The following is a 21,080-nucleotide window of genomic DNA, read 5'->3' as shown; positions in this document are numbered from 1 at the left end:
ATGACTTATATATTTATTGAAATAAAATAGTGAAAGGAGGAAAAAAGCTTAAATACTCTGGTGTTTTTGCCCCAACATTAGATTTAAAATGCCCTCTTCTGCAAAACTTTCACTTCTATGTTTGTACAGCATTTCGTACCATTATGGCTTTGCTATGACTCCTCCTGTAGGCCGACAGTCAGAGCTCTTCATTAAAATTTGAAGCTAATGAAGATTCAGGTTGCAGATACAGTAAAACATAAGTACACTTGCCTCCATCTGGCCTCCTGTAACAAGTAGCTCTATTTGTCACCACACTGCTGAAACTGCTCTGAACCTCAGATGTGAGCTTGGGGAAAGACCTACAGAGAGCCATTACACACTTCCTATTAATCCCATTGTATAGACATTAACTGCAATTTAGCCAGAACTCAGCAAGGGACACTCATGACAAAGTGCAAAATGGAAAGTCATGAACAGAGTTAAATAGCTAAAATAATATTTACACCAAACAAAAGGTTTGAAAGCTTGTTTTTCATACTTTTTTTTTTTTACCATCCAGGAGTTTTGGGTTATTATCTCAACATTTAATTCAAACATCTGAGAAAATAATTTGAAATTTCAAGTGATTAAATTAAAACATTTAAATAATCAAAAATTCTGGCTAAATTCAGTAGCAGAAGTTTCCATTCAAAAAAAGCCTTTTTGTTTCAACATCATATACATTATATAGTATAGTAGTTTTGTGAATATAGCATTGATATGTAAATTGAAATCAAATTAATGGGTTTTTTGTAATAAAAAAAAAAAGACAAGGAGCTAATAGTGCCCCAAAAAGACTAGGTTTTTTGCTAATGCATGCACAGCTGTGTGTAAGAAGCAGGAAGGTGTGGTGGTCAACAGTGACTGCTGTCAGTTGGTTAGAAAATCAAAATGGCAGATGGTGCAATGTAGCTGTAACTGTATAAACTGTCTTGAGCAACTTTCCTAAATAATAAAAAAAAAACTCCCCACAAAATGCTCAGTTTTGGTCAACAGCTCATGCAAGAAATTCTTGCAAGCAGGCTCTCCTTTGACTTTAGAAGTCCAGGGAGTGGGAGCTTTCCTGTTTCAGTTCCTGGTGATTTGCTCATCGATGGGAGGAAAGCAAAAGTGAATCCTTCCATTCATCAACCACTCAACCACTTGTTCAATTCAGGGTTGGAGCTGGCGCTTGTCCCAACTGTCACAGGCCAAAGTAGCAGAGTGCACCCTGATTCGGGTTGCCAGTCTGTCACAGGACTAATACAGAGAGAAAGAGTCATCCACACTCATATTCACAGCTTTGGGTCTTTTTAGAATAACCAGTTAAATTAAGAAGCATGTCTTTGGACTGCAGGAAGGCACAGGGAGAAAATGGAAATGTTACACAGTTTTTGCTGTGAGGCAACTCTCCTAACCACTGCACACTGTGACTAAATTCTTCAACTTCTATTAGAGATTCTTTGAGTGCCACGTCTATCTCTTATAATGTCTCCTATACGAATTTAGTTATTCAATGTAACAACATAAGTTTCCTCTTCTGTAAAACTACGATTCTGAGAAAAAATGTATCTGGCCACAAAATATTTCTGCAGAATGTTAGAAATGGAAGTTTAATATTTCAAATTATACCTCAAACACAAGGATATTCATACACAGCACAAGTCACACTGTGGCATATAGACATAAGATCGTGTAAATGGCTTTCAAAGGGTACTAGCAGCAGAAAAGAATTTGAGCCTTCCAGCCATCTACGCACACCCTGCAGAATCATGAAACACAATGGCTGTCCTTCATAAAGTGCTCTGTGTCAGAACCCAGAAAAGAAGTTATTCAGAACGCAGAGTTCTCGCTCTGCACAAGGACAGTCTATCCTTGGAGGACTACAGAAAGACGTGAAATGACAACTTCAGGCCACTGAACGCAGAGAAAATGTTGAAAGAAGCATAATGCAGCAGAGAATTATAGCCTCATATTAAGATTTTCTCTCTGTGAAAGGATAATTTTTAAAGTTCTGCTCCATCTGGTTATTACCTTCATTACTGTGTGAACCTTAGAATAGATCAACATGATAGTTATTACACACTAACACCACAGAAATACCATTTTGTTCTCTTGTTCTTATATCAAAACAACCCAATTCAGGCTGAAAACTGTCCCTTATGCATCACAGTATCACATAAAATCTCTGACCGACACGCATTATAATAACCCTATGGTGCTTCTCAGCTGAACTATATTTACAGTTGATTCAACACAGCCGGTGTGATCTATAAGTCATGAGCTGAGAGCCCAGGGGAGAGTAAGGTCATTACGAGGAAGGCTTTGCCTTCAACCAAAACACCATATCCATTCTCCTCACTGCAGGAGGCATTAATGGCTCTTGAGGCAGATTGGGGACCCACCGGAGAGCCACTAAAATGGTAAGAAACACAGTGATCCTGTGGTTTGTATATTAAACTTGTGACCTCAGGGTGCTACATCCACAAGGTTCCACTCCAGGGCCCACAGGTAATGACATAAAACAGTTTGCTGAGGGAAGCACGTTTTTGAATAATGAGGTTTCTCTGTGGCTTCAAAAAATGTTGTTTTCATGCATATGCTGGGGGATGCTGTAACAGTGTTCAGGCAGGGGTTGACGCTGTTCCAATGCTGTCCCCAAAGGGTCTCTGGAGTGGAGCCTACAGCGCTGCAGTGTTTTCAGCTATGGAGTGATACATCTAGAACTCACAGCACTCAGTGAATAAAATCAGAGTACAATGTTTATGTTGCCAGCATCTTGCCATAAAACTCACTGTTACAGGTGAGATGTTGGTTAAAGTCCCTTTCAGTGCAGCACTGCCATCTAGTGACTAACTGAGGCCTAATGCAAAGAGAAATTATTTTCAAAATAGACTGAACTCCTAATGGTTTTGTTAGTATTGGTGCTGAGTCAGTTAATATTTATTTGATTGAAAAAATCCACTGTCTGACGTCTATTCTGTAATTAGTAGAGTCAAATCCAATTCACTTAAATCCAATGTTCATCAAAGAGAGAAAAAAGGTCTAAGAGTGTTGGCAGCACTGCTGTAATACACAGAACAATGACTTTACATTTTTTCAGTTTGTGGAAAAATGGCAATTTCATAATATGAAATTATTACAAAGAAAGAATCTTTCGGTTTTACAGAAACATAATGTCCAGACTTTAGCTTTAAATATGTCTAAAGGGGGACTTTAACGGTCTCATATATATATAACCAAAGCCATTTTCACACACTGCAACCCTGGACTTTTTGTTTTTTTTTAGAGAAGCAGAGATTACCCAGCAGAGGTTCATGTCAAAATGTGAACACCTGATTGAGTGAGAATGGACATTGTTGTCTTTAACCTGCCAGCTCCCTGCTACAAAGTCTGTGTGGTGTCCAGTTGAAGCCATGTGAGAAATAGAGCATTTGTGCTGCCTTCTGCAGATTTGAATATTTATTTTCGTAACAATATCAATGAAGGTCGACTCTTTCAACCCAAACTGAAATCTTTCCTCAAACCTACCTGTAATGTTTTGCCCAAGCGGCAACACCAGCAGCTATAAAAGCCAATGTGTGATTGTCAGCAACTGCAGGTCCTCCAGGAGGCATTTGAGACTGACTCCAAAGTGAGTCAATCCCCAGAGACTCCTATGTTAAAATGTTCAACTTTAGTGCTTTAAAAACATTTTTACACACACACACACACACACACAAAAAATAGAAAATAAAAAACACTTTGAGCCTCTATGGATCATTTACTCCTTCAGAATAACTCTGAGGAGAGTAAATGGTTTTTAGAACTACTTCAAGCCAGTACACAGAACATCTCCACTGTGTTAGTGCTTTTTGAAGCATTTTTAATGGATCATCACCTCAATGTTGCACAGACCATCTAAGAAGTTTATGCTTTATTTTTGCTGAGTTAAATTCTAGTCAGTGGCCAATATGTGTGTCTGTGGAGCTGATAACTTATCCCTTTTATAGTAGCTTCTAGCTACAAAAGACCAAAATGCTAACTTCCAAGATCATATTCAGGGTCTATCTTTTATACCGTCTTTAGTTTTATATTCAGTGTGATGACTCAGTCATTGCTCAGGCTGGAGCACCTATTGTAAATGTAGAAGCTTTATCCAAACAGTGACTTAGGAAATAATCAGTAGGGTAATTTAAAAGTTTTGAGGGTTTTGGATTATTGCACTCATTTCTCTAAAAATCCACCTTGTGTTGCTGGTGCCCTTAGAATATTCATATCTCTACTCTACTCCATTAACTCTATCACTTTATTGTTTTTTAACTGAGTTTGGCTGCATATAGCCGAGTTTATAATGACTTTCACAAGAAAGATGCTATAGACAGAAAATACGTTTTTTGCACCTTAGGCCATCTGCGCTCATATATATCATTTCCCTTTACTTTTTAGACATTTAAGGGAAAATTCAAATGATGGATGAGATGTATTTTTACTTTAAACACAACTATAAGCCATGTGACCTCTCCTCCTGTCGAAGTCAGCATCTCTGTTTTTCTGAGGATGCCAACAAGTGCACTTGAGCATCAGCACCAGTAAGTACACTTTGAACTTAGATATGAGGTCAGCACTGCTGTATTAATTATCACAACCAAGAGGCCCTATGTAGATGAAGCCTACGTGAGAGGCTGTAATCGCTTTTCCTTGACTTGCAAAATGTTCTGAAAACCATTACCTCGGAGTTTGATAACGTCCTCCACTTCCCTCCCCAACCCTCCGTACGCACTCTGTGTTAGCAGATTAACTGCTCACCGATTAATTAGCAAAATTACCTCTGTGTGTGCCAATCGGTGTCTTATCAACCTTTGTCAGGCCTTAAACTGTAAATTAATTAATACCCCCTCTCTTGTCGTTTCCTAATTACCTTAGTTCCAGTAGGAATTCTAGGAAATGGCTGTGTCAGCGTCTGATGCTTGTTATGACTTTACTGTGAACTCATTGGTTCACTTGACAGGATATGAAAACATGCCGCTCTCATGCTGATGAGGGGATGACATGGTGGATCTTCAAATGAGGGCTTGATCTGAGGCAGAGCTCCTTAATCGTTTTGTTTTTGATGTTGAAGGTGACACTCGGCTATGTTTTTGACAAATGAAAAAAACACGAGACATTGCAGGTCCTGAAAAAACATCACAGGGAACGTCACATTTCAGATGAGCTTTTTTATTATTCGTCTTCTTTGAGTTTTAGATGTTGGACTGAGCTTCTTAGCTGGCAGTCACTGTGGAAAAAAAATACAAATCATACATTTATAAAGCAACAGCAACATTTTGTATACACCACCAGTTATGTGACATTTAAATATTTCACTTCTAGCTTCATTACTTTGCTCTAAATCTCTGACAACTTTTGTAGTAATAACTCATTTGAGTATTCAGTTGTGAAGGACTTTGTACATACGGAGAAATTTAAAGTTTTGTTATGAGCAAGTACTTGGAGACAATGGAGAGAAAAAACTACCTTTTAACAGGAAGATTCCTCCAACAGAACCAGCCACGTGCCATGACCAGCTGGTTTATGCCAAACAAAAAGGCTAAACTCTAATCACCATCGATAAAACCAGCTGAAATTTCAGCCAATCTCTACTGAATAATTCACCTCTATTGTCTTTCAGAACATACGGTACAAAGAATGGCTAAAATCTCGTAGATTTCAGCGCGTAACAGTGGCAAGTTAGCAATGTAAGCAAGAAAATATTCTGAAGCATTCCTGCGTGTTACATTTTTTTCTCACTAATACTGACTTGTGAAATATATCTGAATGTTTCCAAATATGTGAACATCTGGCGGTAAAGTTCCTCAAGTAGTCAAACCTCCATCTCCATCATACAGAAACATCTGGAGAAAATTTCATACGATCATCAAAAGCTCTTAAGCTAATTAGAAATCCTGAGGCAGAGTCGCCCAGCTGGCTGTGATTTTAAAAACACTCAAAATACCACATGTGTAGCGTTCTGGGATACAGACATGTTCTCTGTTTGTTATTGCATATATGTGCAAAGACATCATGTAAAAATAGCTTTTTTTGCAGCTTTTTGCAATTTAGTTGCTCCAGATTTCATTGAGCTGATATTATGTCTGTAGGTTAGAGTCAATGTTACCATTTTACCATTTTGGTTTGGTAACATGTCTGAAATAAAATTGTTCTCTCTTCCACAGGTCATCTCAAATATAGCCCTTCACACACACATTCATGTAAATCTTCACGTGTGCTTCACCAAATATTTGTAGTCTAACAATTTAACCTTCATCTTACCTGCTGAGATGCACAGCAGTGGAAACGCACATCATTCAGGGTGGAGTCGTCCAGGCCATACTGGTATTCTTCCATCTTGGTCTCGATGCCACAGATGCCTCCATCAGGGCATTCCTCACTCCAGTGGCCATACTCTCCCCATCCCATGCCGGGCCCCTCCAGCGTTGGGTTACTGCTGCAGCGGAACCTGATGTTGTTGACGGCCGTGTCATCACCAAACAGACCCTGATGGGGTTCCACACTAATCTGGAAAGAGGTTAGCACTCCGCTCGGGCAGTACTGAGGCTGGGACCAGTCACCGAAGCTGGGCGGGAACAGATTAAATAAGGGAAAATGAAGGGGAGGAAAATAAGCTTGACATTTAAACATCCAAAACATATTTATGATTGTGGCAGAAGCAATGCTTTCATTTCCTCTCTGAACGTAGTACAAAACTATTAGCCTCCAGCATCCTGCTGCTTCCAAAGCACCTTGAACCATAAAAAATACAAAATATTACACAGATCATTAGAAAGTGTGGATAGCTCCAACCTCAACATTTTGATCATACCTCCTGAAATAAAACTTGTACAAATGAGGCCACTTTCCAATAAGACACAAAGTATTTATTAGCCGTACCTACCTGATAATGGTAACAAATCTGTTGTGAACAGGTTAAATGAGATCTTCACAAAAGAGAGAATCCAAACTGCTAATGTGGGGGCACAAACAATCAATGCCATCAGAAATATGACCACAGGGATTTATGCTTGATCTACTGTGGGTTTTCTACATAAATGACTATGGAATACTTAAATATCATTTTTATGCTTGTTTTTGCTGATCACACAATTGTATCCATGTATGCCTCATTCAGGAAGTTCTGGGAAAATACGAAATGCAGAAGGCACAAATTGTAAATGGACAAGGAAATGAAAGGAATGAGTGGCATACACTCATGAGAAACTAAAAAGACAAATAAAGACAACAAAGCAAAAAATATAACAGGGACCAGAACATAAAAATACATGAAAAACATGTCAGCCTATTTAGATAGAACTGATGGCTGTCTGTAATGTTTCACCCATAAATCTGTCTGTCTGGCTCAGATTATGAAAATACTCTGTACCGTGACACTTCTCCCTGAATACTGAACAGCAGTGAACCCTTGTCTATCACAGTGCATCACAACTTTTCACATCTACTGCTCATTATTATCTGTATTCAAAGTTAGGAAAGACTCGCCTACACTTAAGAAGAAAGAGCCCTTTCATATTATTTATTAATGGAGATCTGCTTCTGAAGCTTTCAAACTACCTTGTATTTCATCTCTCATTTCAGTCTGGTTCAACAGATATTCCACATATGCATTAACTTTGGTAAAACTGGTTTCCTGACACTTTCACATGGAAAGACATTCAGTCTGTTCTCAAGTTAGAGATATATATGCCTCTATCTCACCCTAGCATCCTCCACTGCTACATCAACCATTTCTGCATGTCCTCTCTCAGCGCATCCATCTTCTCTGAGACCTTCGTCTTTTCCTCCTGCCCAGCAGCTCCAAATTCATCACGTTTTGCCAAATATATCCACTATCCCTCTTCATCACGAGTCCAAACCATCTCAGCATCACCTTTCTAACTCTGTCTCCAAACTGCTTGATCTGAGCTGTCCGGCTGATGTTCTCGCTTATAATCTTGTCCATCCTGATCACTCCCAGTAGAAATCTTAACATCTTTAACTCTGCCACTTCTGTTAGTGCCACCATCTCCAAACCATAGATCACAGCATCTTTAAACCTTCTGTTTCACTTTTGTTGTTCTCCTTCTGTCACAAATCAGCCCTGACAGTCGTCTCCACCCTCTCCACCCTGACTGCACTCTCTTCTTCACCTCTCTTTTGCATTGCCTGTTGCTTTGGATGGATGACTCAGGGTATTTAAACTATGTATCTACTCCTTGTAGCTTCACTGTTACACCTGCTCCCTATTCTCGCTACAGATTACAATGTCATGTTTATTACTATTGTTATGATTATTACTATTATCTCATAAGTTACTCACATTTTGTGTTTAACATGTTGTTTTGTTGCCCGTCTGTTTGTAGAGAGTTTGTGGAGGGTTTTGTTTTTCTGTGATGCTTGAAAAATACCATAACCATTATTCATAAAATAATCTAAAAAAAATGTTGTTCTTTTTAATACATTACACTACAAATTTATTTCATTCCACTCTATTTTTCTTTTGTAAAATTCTCAAATATGTTCTACTTTTGTAAATAAATTTGTGTCTATTTATTTTGCACATTTAATCTTTATTGTGTATTGTATTGCATCTTTCTTTATTTTTGAAGTATTTTTATTATTTGAGACCTGATTTGAAATATGTAGCACTTTGTAGCAAGAAAATTTAGGTTAATATATAAATAAACTTGTATACCAGGTACACAATGGAGGAAAATTAATTATTTTAAAAATTGCTTTTACATATGTTACACCTAACCTAGACTAAAAAAACCTCCAAATTTCATAATCTGGCAACCCAAATTGTAGTTCATGGCTTATAACTGAGATTTAATGCACGAATAAACAGTTCAGGCAAATATTAAAACTGGATGGAGATTAGTGTAATTCATGACTGCTTACTAGCCAGTGTGGGACTCAATAGTGTACAGGAAGTTGCGGTTTCCATCTTTTGCGCAGACAAGGCGAATCCCATTCAGAGCAGTGTCATCACTCCCGTACTGGTTAGACTCCACCTGAGAAAACAGAGGACAGTTCCCAGAAGCAGAAACGATTTTCATCAGCCCAGTTTGTTATCTGCTTCTCGGTAAAGCAGCAGATACATTGAGGATAAAAGTTCACGTCAGGTTACACAACACTTTCAGGTTCCACTTTGATCTTTGCAGAGTATCTGAGGCAGTGAGAGAAATCCAGTATCTACACTGCATGCTGTTTAATGCACAAAAACGATTTCGGCTTTCATCTTCTTTACTAGAATCATGCAATGAAGAAATCATCAGGCCAGTATGAAGAGGATGAACAATTAAATTTATGGTAAATATGATCTGGGAACCAAAATTTGATTTTTAATTACAAATTTTAAGTTTATTTATTTCAAATTCTAAAAAGATCAATTTTTTCATTTCTTCTGACAATAAAGGCTCATCAAAAGTCAATCAAGCAAACATATGAATTAACCAGTAAGAGGAACAACAAAGAAAGATGAGCGATAATCCAGAAAACAAACATCTAAAATAAATAAAGTATCATAAATTGAAGCATGGAAGTAAAATCAATTCCTCAATTCCTGTTAAAAATGATGAGACAAAAAACAAAAAAACGGTGTAAACAACAGCATGTACCAAAAGTATAATAATGGCTACGATATCTTGATCTTCATGAGAAGTTTTTTGAAGAGTGTTATTTCATGTTTTTTTTTGGGTGGGGTGTTTTTGGTTTTGTGTATTTTTATTTAATATTCAGTATTACTGGGTTGGAAAAATAAGTGAAATGTGAAATTGCTGGAAGTGTAAAACCATCAGATAAGGCATTCGTTTGTCATATCAGCAGCAGTAGAGGCATTTTTAATCAAAGTAACGTTTATAGCATTTTTGAGAGACGTTGTTTTACCCTGACACTGAATCCAACAGCAAAGAAACTCTCTGGGCACATCTCTGGCCAGGTCCAGGTTCCAAACCTCTCTCCGTTGCTCACAGTAAGCAGAGATTTATACTCCCTGCTGTTGAAAGCCACTCCAGCTCGCTGCAAGAAGTTCTTCTGCTCCTCACAGAACCCAGCGGACAGCACAGCCAGCACGGCCACAACGGCGAGCAGACTTGTCATATTGACAGCAGTGAGTCAGTGTTTCAATCTGAAAGGCCAACTAACAAGTGAAAGGGGCCTCGGGCTCAAAGCTCTTATAGCTTCCCTGTTGATTCTGAAATACACCACTTGTAGCAGGATGAATCATTTACAGAGGAACATTACAGAGAGATGTGGGAATAAACAGCTGGTGTTGGAACCAGAAAAGATTTCGATTTTAGTGACGTTTGGAGAGATGAAGGCTCTGTTTTTCGGCTTTCAGACCACTCATCTTTTACTTCACAGAATGCATGGAACAGAAACTCTATAAGGACATATTTCTGCATAATCAAACCTTTGCACTTATAAATTCTTGAAGTTGATCTTGCAAGGATTAGAACTGTTAAATACTATTCCCAACAAATATAGACTGCAGAGTTTGTCTGCTACAACTAAGCAGAAACAGTGTCTATTAGTAATGTTGACATACGCTGCTGTTCATTTTGTACAAGGCTGACACAACACCATCAAATCCACTAAAATAATAACCAGGTTCCCATAATTAGACTCTTTCTTAGAACTATTGCTGATGCATTTCAGTTTGGAAAGGGCTTTTAAACATCCCCAAACTACAGATTTCACAAATTTAACTGGGCTCGGGTGTGCCAGGAGAAAGTCATTTCTTTTCAGAAAGAACATTAAAGGATAACTGGAGTTAGTGAGTGAACCTACAGGCAACTCTTTAGGGAAAAATCTGCAGTGTACAGATGACTCAGAGATAGAGCTGTTTGGCTTCAGTAACAGTAGGCACATTTCAGAACAACCTCAGACCAGCTGTGAGCCACGGCAGGAAAAGTGTTGTAGTTTGGGGTTGCTTTGTTGCCTCAGGGCACCGGCTGTTTATAAAAGATGCATCTAACCACCATGACATCATTCACTGGTTTGTGGACTACTGTTGAAAACCATGGATTGAGCATTTTGTCCATCACTTTTTTTTTCATTAAAGGTTGAGCTGACTGAAAAACTGAGGTCAGCACACACACATACAGTAGTGGTTTATTAGTCTGAAAGTAGTGGTGCTCATTTAAAAGAAAAATCATCCTGTATTAATTAATATAGCATGACATAATCCATGTTTTCACATAGATTTCTACACAATCTGGCTTCTTTTTGAAAACAGACCAGTCGCTCCCTGTTGACCCTAGAAAGAAGTTTATGGCATCTTGTCTGGTTTCATTCCCAGAAACTACATCAGTCAAGTTATAACCGTTTCTTGAAATGCATAAAGAAAAGCTCTACTGGAGTAAATTTATTTACAAAGTAACAATAAGTAAAAACATAAAATGTAAATGAAGACAGAAGCACATACACTTTGGGATCTCCAAGCCAATAACAATGAACATAACAACTCCCACTCTTTCTAGAAACCATAGTCTCTTTGGTTAACCACAAAACAGGTGAAAAGGTTGTTAAAGATAAATTGACAACTGCATTATAGGCAGATATAAACAAACACAAAATAAAAGGGCTGTGGTTTTACAAGTTTGCCACTTTCCAGAAGCACATTTCAAGCTATGCTCAACAAAATCCAAACCTAACCTCACCCAGCACAGAGCCCAGCAGCCAAAAGGCAAAGCCCACCTGCTGCTGGATCTAGATGTTGACTAAAGAACAGAGCGATGTTTGCTTGTCACATTCAGACCTGGAACACACAAAGAGAGACAACGAGAGGACCAGCAGCTCTGTTTCAACAAAAGGACAAAAGATCAGAGAATGTAACATATTTTACATCCAGTCATTGATTCAATTCAAGTAAAAAGAGCATGAAGATAATCTGAGCGCATCCCCTGAAAGCTGAACACGAAGTGGAACATTAACCCTCATCCTACTGACATATTTAATATACACAGACTACTATTGGGGTCCTCCAAGAATAAATTAAGAATAAACCTTATTTCTTTTCAGAACATCATTAATGTCATCCAAGAGAGAATAGTATCCAAGAATAGTATTATTACAAAAAATATATAATTAATATGCAAATTAGAAATGACCATTTCACCAAAACTGCAATTATCTAAAAGCTTGTTTACCATCCTCTGACTCTGACATCATTTATTTTTCAGAAATCTCAAGTAAACATGATTTGTGTTGGATTTATAAGATGAAACCAATCGATGCAATTCTGACCTCAACATGAAATACTTGAAATAAACACACAGTAAACATCGTGAGGCCCAGACATCTCTCGGGTGTGTCCTGGTCTCCCCCGGGGCCTCCTCCCAGCAGGTCGTGCACCTCAGCTGGCTCCTTTCAATGAGGAGGTGACTCGGCTCTACTCTGAGACATTCACGAATGACCGAGCTCCCCACCTTATCTCTGCGACTGAGCCCAGACAACCTTCAGAGGAAACTCATTTTTGCTGTTTGTTTCCACAGTCTCATTCTTCGGTCACTGCCCACAGCCCATGACCACAGGTGAGGGTAGGAACATAGATCAGGCTTTAAATCAATAGTTTTGCTTTCACACTCAGCTCTCTCTTCACCGCAACAGACTCGTACCACATCTGTGCCAATCTGTCTGTCAATCTCCCACTCCACTCTCTCTTCACTCAGGAACAGGATCCCAAGACTTAAACTCCTCTACTCTGGGAAGCAACTCAGGAACTGCCTAGATTTGAATGGAAACTCCATTCTTTTCTGGCCTACAACCACAGCCTCAGACTTGGAGGTGCTGATTCTTATCTCAGATGATTCACACTCAGTTGCACACCACCCAGTGTGCAGGAGGAAGCTGAGACAACCACATTATCTACAAAAAGCAGAGATGAAATCTTGAGCCCACACAATCTGATACCCTCCAACCCTTGGCTGTGCCTCACAATATTGTCTATAAAAATTACACGACCAGGAATGAGCATCATTTGCAAACCAAAGGCTCTCTGTGGTTGCACAGGGACAAGAAACAACTAAAATATGACAAAAAATATACCTCTGGGTTCTACATATTTTGTTTAACCCTCATCCCAGTCAGGGGAATGAGGGCTGGGGGTTAAACAGCACACTGACCTTTAATATACAGTGTAAACAAATCATGGTGCAAAAAGAAGAAATGGAGTGTGATGGAATGAGCTAGTAGACGCAAGGATCTGAATCAATTTAAATCTTGTGATCAATTTGGAAAATGTAACACATGCAAAACCTTAAAACATCTCACAGCTAAAATAATTTTACATGGAAGAGTGTTCATTGCAAAAGGTGACTGGGGTACGGTTATGCATAACGCCTACAAGAGGGCATTTCTGCTAAAGGGAGAAATACAAGGCTCTGATGCCAAGGCTTTAGAAGAATACTATATGTATTGATGTTTTTATAGAATAAATCATGGAAAACCTTGTTTTCTTTGGGATTCTGTGGGATTCTGTATCCCATCTTTATCCTTAGGTGCTGTTTAAAAAACAATTAATTTCACTTGTCTACATATATCAAGGGGGAAAAAATCTAACAATCCAACAGCTTCACATGACTGTAAGAGATCGAGGAATATTTTAAATAGTTTGTTTGTCTTGTCTGGATGTGCTCAGACATCCAACCTTATCGCTGTTTTCAGATAAAACCCAACAAACCCATTTTTCTTGAATTAAGGAGAACGGCCTTATCTTATGAAACAGACTGTCAGTGATAAAGTTTTAATGCATTCATACATTTATCCTCGCACACTGATGCTCATATTTTTACACCAAATATCTTAAAGTCCCTTCGTGCACAGACAATTGGTAGCCGGTTTTCAGTGCAGGATAAGAAAAGACAGACATGGATTCTAATTTGAATTTGAAGAACTTTTAGTCGACTACACTCTTGTATATACTTGTGCATATATATAATCATACTACCTGTTCATACACATAGAGCTGTTGTTACTAATAGAAAAGGTCATATCCACAGATTGGTGTTAATTACACAGCCTGGAGAGGAGTTTTGCTCCAATTATGTGTACGTTGTGTGATTTTGAAAGCTGAATATAATGTTATTTCACTCAACAGCATTAGACTTTGAATTAGTCGAGCTAATTCATTTTTGGGGCCTAATTACATATCAAGGAGTAATAGAGCAACATTAACATGCATTTGGAGTAGCTTTTCTGGCCAGTGTTCACTTTTCTTTAGACGTTCTTGGTCTTTAATAACTTCTCACAGAAATACTGAGTTTTTTCAAGAAGCCAAGCATGACTTCAAGCATAAAAAATGATGCATGATTTAAGTAGTTACAATTTACAGCTAGTTATTGCATTATTTCACATATGAATTTATGATCATTTTTGTTGATCTTTTTTTTTTAACTTTGTCTGTGTGCCATTTGGTGCTCTGAAGGTTTTCTTTGTTTTTCATTAAATAACTGCCTGCTGTGTCCATACTGTCATATACTGTGTGGATTAAACTGTCATAGTCCTGATTTTTTGTTGAGTTCTGGTTGCAGTTATATTTTTGGGGTTTTGTTGTGTTTCTAGTTTCTATGATTACTGTTGACCTTGATGTCTGAGTCTTATTTGTCTTTAGTTGTCTTGTGGGTCTTGTGTCTTGTTTGTTTTGGTTTCACTTCCTGCTGTTGGTTCCTTTCCCTTCTTTGTAATTGTTCGGCCTGTCCTCATTAGTTTGATTGTTCCCTACTGTGTGGGTTTATTTCTGCTTCATGTGCTTCAATGTGTTTTCGACTCTTCTCTCTTTGGGTTGCCATTTTTGTTTCACCCTGATATTTATTTATTAAGTCTAATAATAATTCATTCATTCATTCCCTCATTTAGTTTTCATGTCTTGTGTTCTCTCACCTTCACCCCGACACCCCCCTCTTCATAAAGCTGAAGGTGAACTGCAGTCTGGTGATAATTCTCTGTACTAACATACTGTGTAATATTCAATTGTTTAAAATCTATTTATGGTTAAAATGGAACAGAGAAGCTTTCCAACAGCATCACTGTTAGAGGAACAGCTAAATAACAACAATACATTATTGCTATTGTTATTATTTTGTGATTAACTGTGACTTGATTATTTGGTACCAAGTTAAAACTTTTTAGATATGTAGGAGGGAATCAATTTCCAGCTGTAGCTGAGCTTACCAGTACACATATTATCAGACACTACCGCTGTATATTTAAAATTAGACTGCTGTCAAAGTTTGACTTTGAAATGTTCTTGTTTTTTAATGATATCAACTTTATTTAATACACAAGTGTGAAGACAGAAATCTTATACTAAGGGGAAAAATATTGTGACAGGTCTGACACTTTATTCTTATAAAATGATTATAACACAAAGCCAACTCTGGTTCTGGCTATTATTCAGTCTGGTTCATTTTTTTTTGAAGGATAATGTGTCAGTCGAGTCCTTGGCAGAAATGATCAAAGAGGAGCTCTGCCATGTCACAAGGTGAATTACGCAGAAAAAGAAACAGCAGAAACAGCATGTCACCTTCCCACAGTGCCATTTATCTTTACTGTGTAGGTCAGGCAACTCAACTGCATATTTGTTATATATATATATATAATACTTCACTGCTCACTTTTCATGTGCATCAGACAGAGGTCTAAAGCACTACTACATAGTTACATAGGTAGTTACATAGTTACTATGTAACTACAATTCCTTCCTTAGCCATTTATCTCAGAGAAGTTTATAAAACGTAAACTGTGCCCTGTTATCTGAGACACAAAGTTACCAGAATGTATTACATAACTGGTTACGCTGAGCTGTCAGGACGCCAGGACTGCTTGTAGCATTTGGAGAGTTTCACATTTCATTTTTGCTTCCACTTGATGTTTGGTTAAATTTCAGAAAAACGGGTTTTCCTTCAAAGTAAGAGCTTTACAGCAATAAACCACTGTTAGGATTTGGGTCGGGTTACATAAAGTCAACAAATGCAGCAAGAATGTGTCCTGAAATGTCCATTTATGACAAGCTGCATAATGCAACACCAAATCCAGAAGACATTCTTTTTGTATCTCTCTGATATTAGCATTTATAACGAAACTGCAGTATTTCATGAGATTGGCAGCTGCAGTAAAGCAGATCCGAAACAAACTGCCTTCTTCGTGTATTTAGTGCTGCACCTAGGCAAAATGACCCGGTGAAATCTCAGTGTAGTCACAGAATGAGCATGTGATTTTCTGATCCAGTGCCTTTTCAGACAGAAATATTATATTATTAAGATCAGCAAGCATTACTTACACAGAGATGCAGAAATACTACAAAGATATTCAAGACAACTACATCTTAGGCTGAGTACATAATAAATGTGTGGGAAAACAAATTTAAAAAAGAAACCACGTAGACATGCACAATCCATGCTGAAGGCAGTGAAAGGTTGGCAGGTATACAACAACAGCTGGTGACATAGAATTTCAATTTCAGACCACATAGACAAACTGGCTGGGAGAAGATGGAGCTGGTGTAGGGAAGGAATTAGGGGCAAGAGAGCAGGTAGGTGTGGAAGCATGGCAACACAACAGGGACCACTCCTGGAGAAAATGTGAACTGCGGCTCTTTTGAGAAGCTCATGACTGCCATGTTAAGATCAGCACTGAGTTACTATAATTATGAATTTCCCATGGATGGCATTCATGTCAGCGGAGGTCTAATGACTCTTTTAAATGTGCAATTTGAAACCTAATGATCCTGAAATGCCAGCCAAGTCCACTATTCAGTGTAAAGTGCTGTAATTTCAATCGATATGCTGCCAATTTTAGTATTTTTAATCATACAATCATAAGAGCTTCTTGAATAGTCAGATAAAAATTAATGCAATAAAGCTATATCCATGATGTGAACGTACCAGCAGACTCCACACAGAGAGCAGATCACAGAAGCTGTCCGGTCTCCTGGAATTATGGTGCTGAGTTTAATTGCCTACACTTAACTCAGTTTTGTGAGTACTGTTATTCATTTTCAGTGAATCTATTATCACTGAATTTTCAATTAAAGCACACTTGAGTTAAAAAAAGACACATGTAAGTCTACTTATATTTGGGAATTTAATCTCTCTGAATAAAGTTCTTTCTCAGTCAGCCTTTTTCACTCTGGAAAGTATTCGCCTGTCTTAGGTGGCAGCCCCAGGTATGATTAAAGTCTTGAGTCCAGTTGGCTGAGAAACAAATGAGAGCAGACAGCTCATAGATGAGGACCGCCACCTCTCGGCCAGCTCACTTCACCTTTTGAGGAGAAAATCCAAAAGAGCTGTAATCAAGCCAACTTGGTCAGATGGACCTCAACATTTTGGAGGCACTGGGGCATAAAAAGGATTAGAGCAAAAATTGGCTAAATTAGCTGCTGGATAGCATGTTTCAAAGCAGAGTGAGTCAGGACAGAGAATTATGGGTTAAATGATTTTCTTCGAGCAATTTAATGAAAAAAAATGGACGGAACGGAAGCACTGCTTCCTTTTTTAATAAAGAAATCATCCAGATGAAGAGGCACCGGCAGGCATGTAGAGCCTTGTGTTCTGTGTCCATGTATTTATTTAAAATATATATTTGGCTTTTTTTTTTTTTTCAATGGTTGTCAAGCATGATCATTCACTGAAGAGGCCACCTACAAGACCTAAGACTAAAACAGATGTAGGGCAGGTTGTGGTTTATTTCTACTTGTCAGAGGTGAAGCTGAAAATTTTTAGAGCAGGTTCAGTCTCATCAACCGTAAAACGATGAGTCAGTGTCACTGATGCATTGCAAAAGGAGGTTTAATGTGCTTCTCATCCATAGAGCTCAGGGTTGTTCATTTAGGCTTTCATTACTGTTTTGCAGCTGTTACTGACTAAATTTGGGATTTCTTTTTTTTTTTTTTGAGGTAGAAATCAGTTGAAACAAGGGCTTAATTTTTAGGAGGAAAGAAAATGCTGAAACACCTACATCTATATAGTTTTTCCTTTGATACTGGAATGAGTCTCCACTACTTTCCTGACCCGGTTCTCATAATGAGCTACAGTCTGAGTCTCATATATACTTTTAAGTTGTGTTTTTGTTTGTTTGTTTCCACAAAGAAGACAGTGTCTGTGATGTTGTCACCATTCTCATAGTCATATATCACCTGGTACACACAGCCAGTGTGTGTAACAGTAACAGTGAGAAAATCGCTTAGTACAGACAACTGAGACACTATGATCCATCATGTTTTATTGCACATCTGCTAAACAAATGCAGACCCTTGTTCTGCTGCCAAGAGGAAGCATTTGGCAAAACAAATAAAACATTTTTCTTTTTATATAATCCTCACTTTCATTGTCATGTTGGTGAATGTTAAACGAAGGCTAACTGATATCTTGTGTCGATGCATGTCACGGGAAATGAACAAAACAAAACAGACATCTGCCAGTAAGACAAAAGGAATAGCGGTAGGTTAGCTGTTTAAAGGAAGCCACTCGTTACTTCATCAAGCATACTCATAGGTACTAGGAGAATGTATGTAGTAATAAACCAGAATTAATTATTAAAGGGTTTATTAGGCTTTTCAGATGTGCTGTTAAATTAGTGGATGCTGGGTTAAGAAGTTTCAAATAATGAGGTCAGTGCAAGTACTGCTTAAAATACTTGATTTTGGACTGTTGATTCTACTCTTGGAGATGTATAATGTAAACAAGAGCCAAAATATCATGTCATAAGCCCCAGCCACCTCCTGTTCAGACCCTCTGTGTGTGAATGTCAGCCAATCAGAAGACAGCTGGCTTAGTTAAAAAAGGAATAAAGAGCTTGTTTCACGGAGAGGATGAACCGAGGAGCTGGACCAGGGCCCAAAATACGACACCACTCTGGAAACAAAGTGAAATTAAAAACAAAAGAAAAATTATGAGAAAATATAAAACTGTAGATAACATGCTGATAAATTGTGTGATCTGTAAAAGTCATGATAACATATGTCAGAAATATTGCAAGAAAAAATGCATATCACACATACATCAATAAATCAAAAGACTGGTTTATAATTTCAAAAGTAAAAAATAAATATAAGTTATGACTGCTTGTGATTCTTTTCATCTCCAGTATTATGTTGGAATTCTTTGTTTCTTTACATTGTTCTCAGTTTTTGTTTGTGGCTTCGTCTGCTTTCCCTTCTGTGTGGTTGCTCTGCCATCATTAGGCTCACCTGTGGTCAGTTAAACAGCCAGTCACCTCAACCTACAGTGGTTTGCAAAAGTATTCGGCCCTCTTGAACTTTTCCGCATGAATCAATTTTATTGGAATTCCACGTGAAAGACCAAACACAAAGGGATGTACACGTGAGAAGTGGAACGAAAATCATACATGATTCCAAACATTTTTTACAAATAAATAACTGAAAAGTGGGGTGTCATAATTATTCAGCCCCCTGAGTCAATACTTTGTAGAACCACCTTTTGCTGCAATTACAGCTGCCAGTCTTTTAGGGTCTGTCTCTACCAGCTTTGCACATCTACAGACTGAAATCTTGCCCATTCTTCTTTGCAAAACAGCTCCAGCTCAGTCAGATTAGATGGACAGCGTTTGTGAACAGCAGTTTTCAGATCTTGCCACAGATTCTCGATTGGATTTAGATCTGGACTTTGACTGGGCCATTCTAACACATGGATATGTTTTGTTTTAAACCATTCCATTGTTGCCCTGGCTTTATGTTTAGGGTCGTTGTCCTGCTGGAAGGTGAACCTCCGCCCCAGTCTCAAGTCTTTTGCAGACTCCAAGAGGTTTTCTTCCAAGATTGCCCTGTATTTGGCTCCATCCATCTTCCCATCAACTCTGACCAGCTTCCCTGTCCCTGCTGAAGAGAAGCACCCCCAGAGCATGATGCTGCCACCACCATATTTGACAGTGGGGATGGTGTGTTCAGAGTGATGTGCAGTGTTAGTTTTCCCCACACATAGCGTTTTGCATTTTGGCCAAAAAGTTCCATTTTGGTCTCATCTGACCAGAGCACCTTCTTCCACATGTTTGCTGTGTCCCCCACATGGCTTGTGGCAAACTGCAAACGGGACTTCTTATGGTTTTCTGTTAACAATGGCTTTCTTCTTGCCACTCTTCCATAAAGGCCAACTTTGTGCAGTGCACGACTAATAGTTGTCCTATGGACAGATTCCCCCACCTGAGCTGTAGATCTCTGCAGCTCGTCCAGTCCCATACTCCTTCCATTTCTGAATGATCGCTTGAACAGTGCTCCGTGGGATGTTCAAGGCTTGGGAAATCTTTTTGTAGCCTAAGCCTGCTTTAAATTTCTCAATAACTTTATCCCTGACCTGTCTGGTGTGTTCTTTGGACTTCATGGTGTTGTTGCTCCCAATATTCTCTTAGACAACCTCTGAGGCCGTCACAGAGCAGCTGTATTTGTACTGACATTAGATTACACACAGGTGCACTCTATTTAGTCATTAGCACTCATCAGGCAATGTCTATGGGCAACTGACTGCACTCAGACCAAAGGGGGCTGAATAATTACGCACACCCCACTTTGCAGTTATTTATTTGTAAAAAATGTTTGGAATCATGTATGATTTTCGTTCCACTTCTCACGTGTGCACCACTTTGTGTTGGTCTTTCACGTGGAATTCCAATAAAATTGATTCATGTTTGTGGCTGTAATGTGACAAAATGTGGGAAAGTTCAAGGGGGCCGAACACTTTTGCAAGCCACTCTACATGCCTCCTGTCTTTCATTTGCCTACTTGTCCTCTTTTTTTCCCCAAACCTTTCAGGGATTTTCTCTTGTTTTCCTTCAGTTTGCAATTGATTTGCTTGTACATGCATTTTGAGACTTTCGTTGGATTTTGCCTTTTGCCCGCCCCTGGTGAGCCTTGCTTTGCTTCCTGTGTACGACGTTAGCATTGATAAAGGATATAGATCAACTCTCTCTGCCTTTTGTGTGTCCTACATTTGGGTCATCTTCCCTGTGGTTTGTCACAATTGTGAGAAAATCACTTTTACAATTCAGCATTTCTATTCCATTTTAAAATATGGCTGTAATTTCATCAAACTATCTAATACTCTAACCAGGAATAC

At 38.5% G+C, this 21,080-nt stretch overlaps 1 protein-coding gene across 1 annotated transcript; it reads right to left on the bottom strand.

The window, feature by feature from the left end:
• Nucleotides 1–5,183: 5,183 nt before the first annotated feature.
• LOC102308373 (vitelline membrane outer layer protein 1 homolog) lies at nt 5,184–10,173 on the bottom strand. The gene is made up of 4 exons (XM_005923717.3): nt 9,901–10,173; nt 8,914–9,026; nt 6,292–6,595; nt 5,184–5,257 (listed from the first exon to the last, which is right to left on the bottom strand). The coding sequence occupies exons 1-4, from the start codon at nt 10,111–10,113 to the stop codon at nt 5,255–5,257; spliced, it is 633 nt and encodes a 210-aa protein (XP_005923779.1). The 5' UTR covers nt 10,114–10,173; the 3' UTR covers nt 5,184–5,254.
• Nucleotides 10,174–21,080: the final 10,907 nt, after the last annotated feature.

This window comes from Haplochromis burtoni, unplaced genomic scaffold (assembly GCF_018398535.1).
Source record: "Haplochromis burtoni strain Fernald_Lab_line unplaced genomic scaffold, NCSU_Asbu1 Contig_64, whole genome shotgun sequence".
NCBI classification, from domain to species: Eukaryota; Metazoa; Chordata; class Actinopteri; order Cichliformes; family Cichlidae; genus Haplochromis; species Haplochromis burtoni.
Note: the sequence above shows the minus strand (reverse complement) of the source record. Positions and strands in the feature narration are given on the sequence as shown.

Excerpts from the sequence above, each read along its gene's own strand:
- LOC102308373 (XM_005923717.3), bottom strand. The coding sequence starts at position 10,113 with ATGACAAGTCTGCTCGCCGTTGTGGCCGTGCTGGCTGTGCTGTCCGCT. Across the intron at positions 9,027-9,900 it reads CTGTTGGATTCAGTGTCAGG|GTGGAGTCTAACCAGTACGG; the intron begins GTAAAACAACGT and ends CTGTTTTCTCAG. Across the intron at positions 6,596-8,913 it reads ATTGAGTCCCACACTGGCTA|CTTCGGTGACTGGTCCCAGC; the intron begins GTAAGCAGTCAT and ends GTTCCCGCCCAG.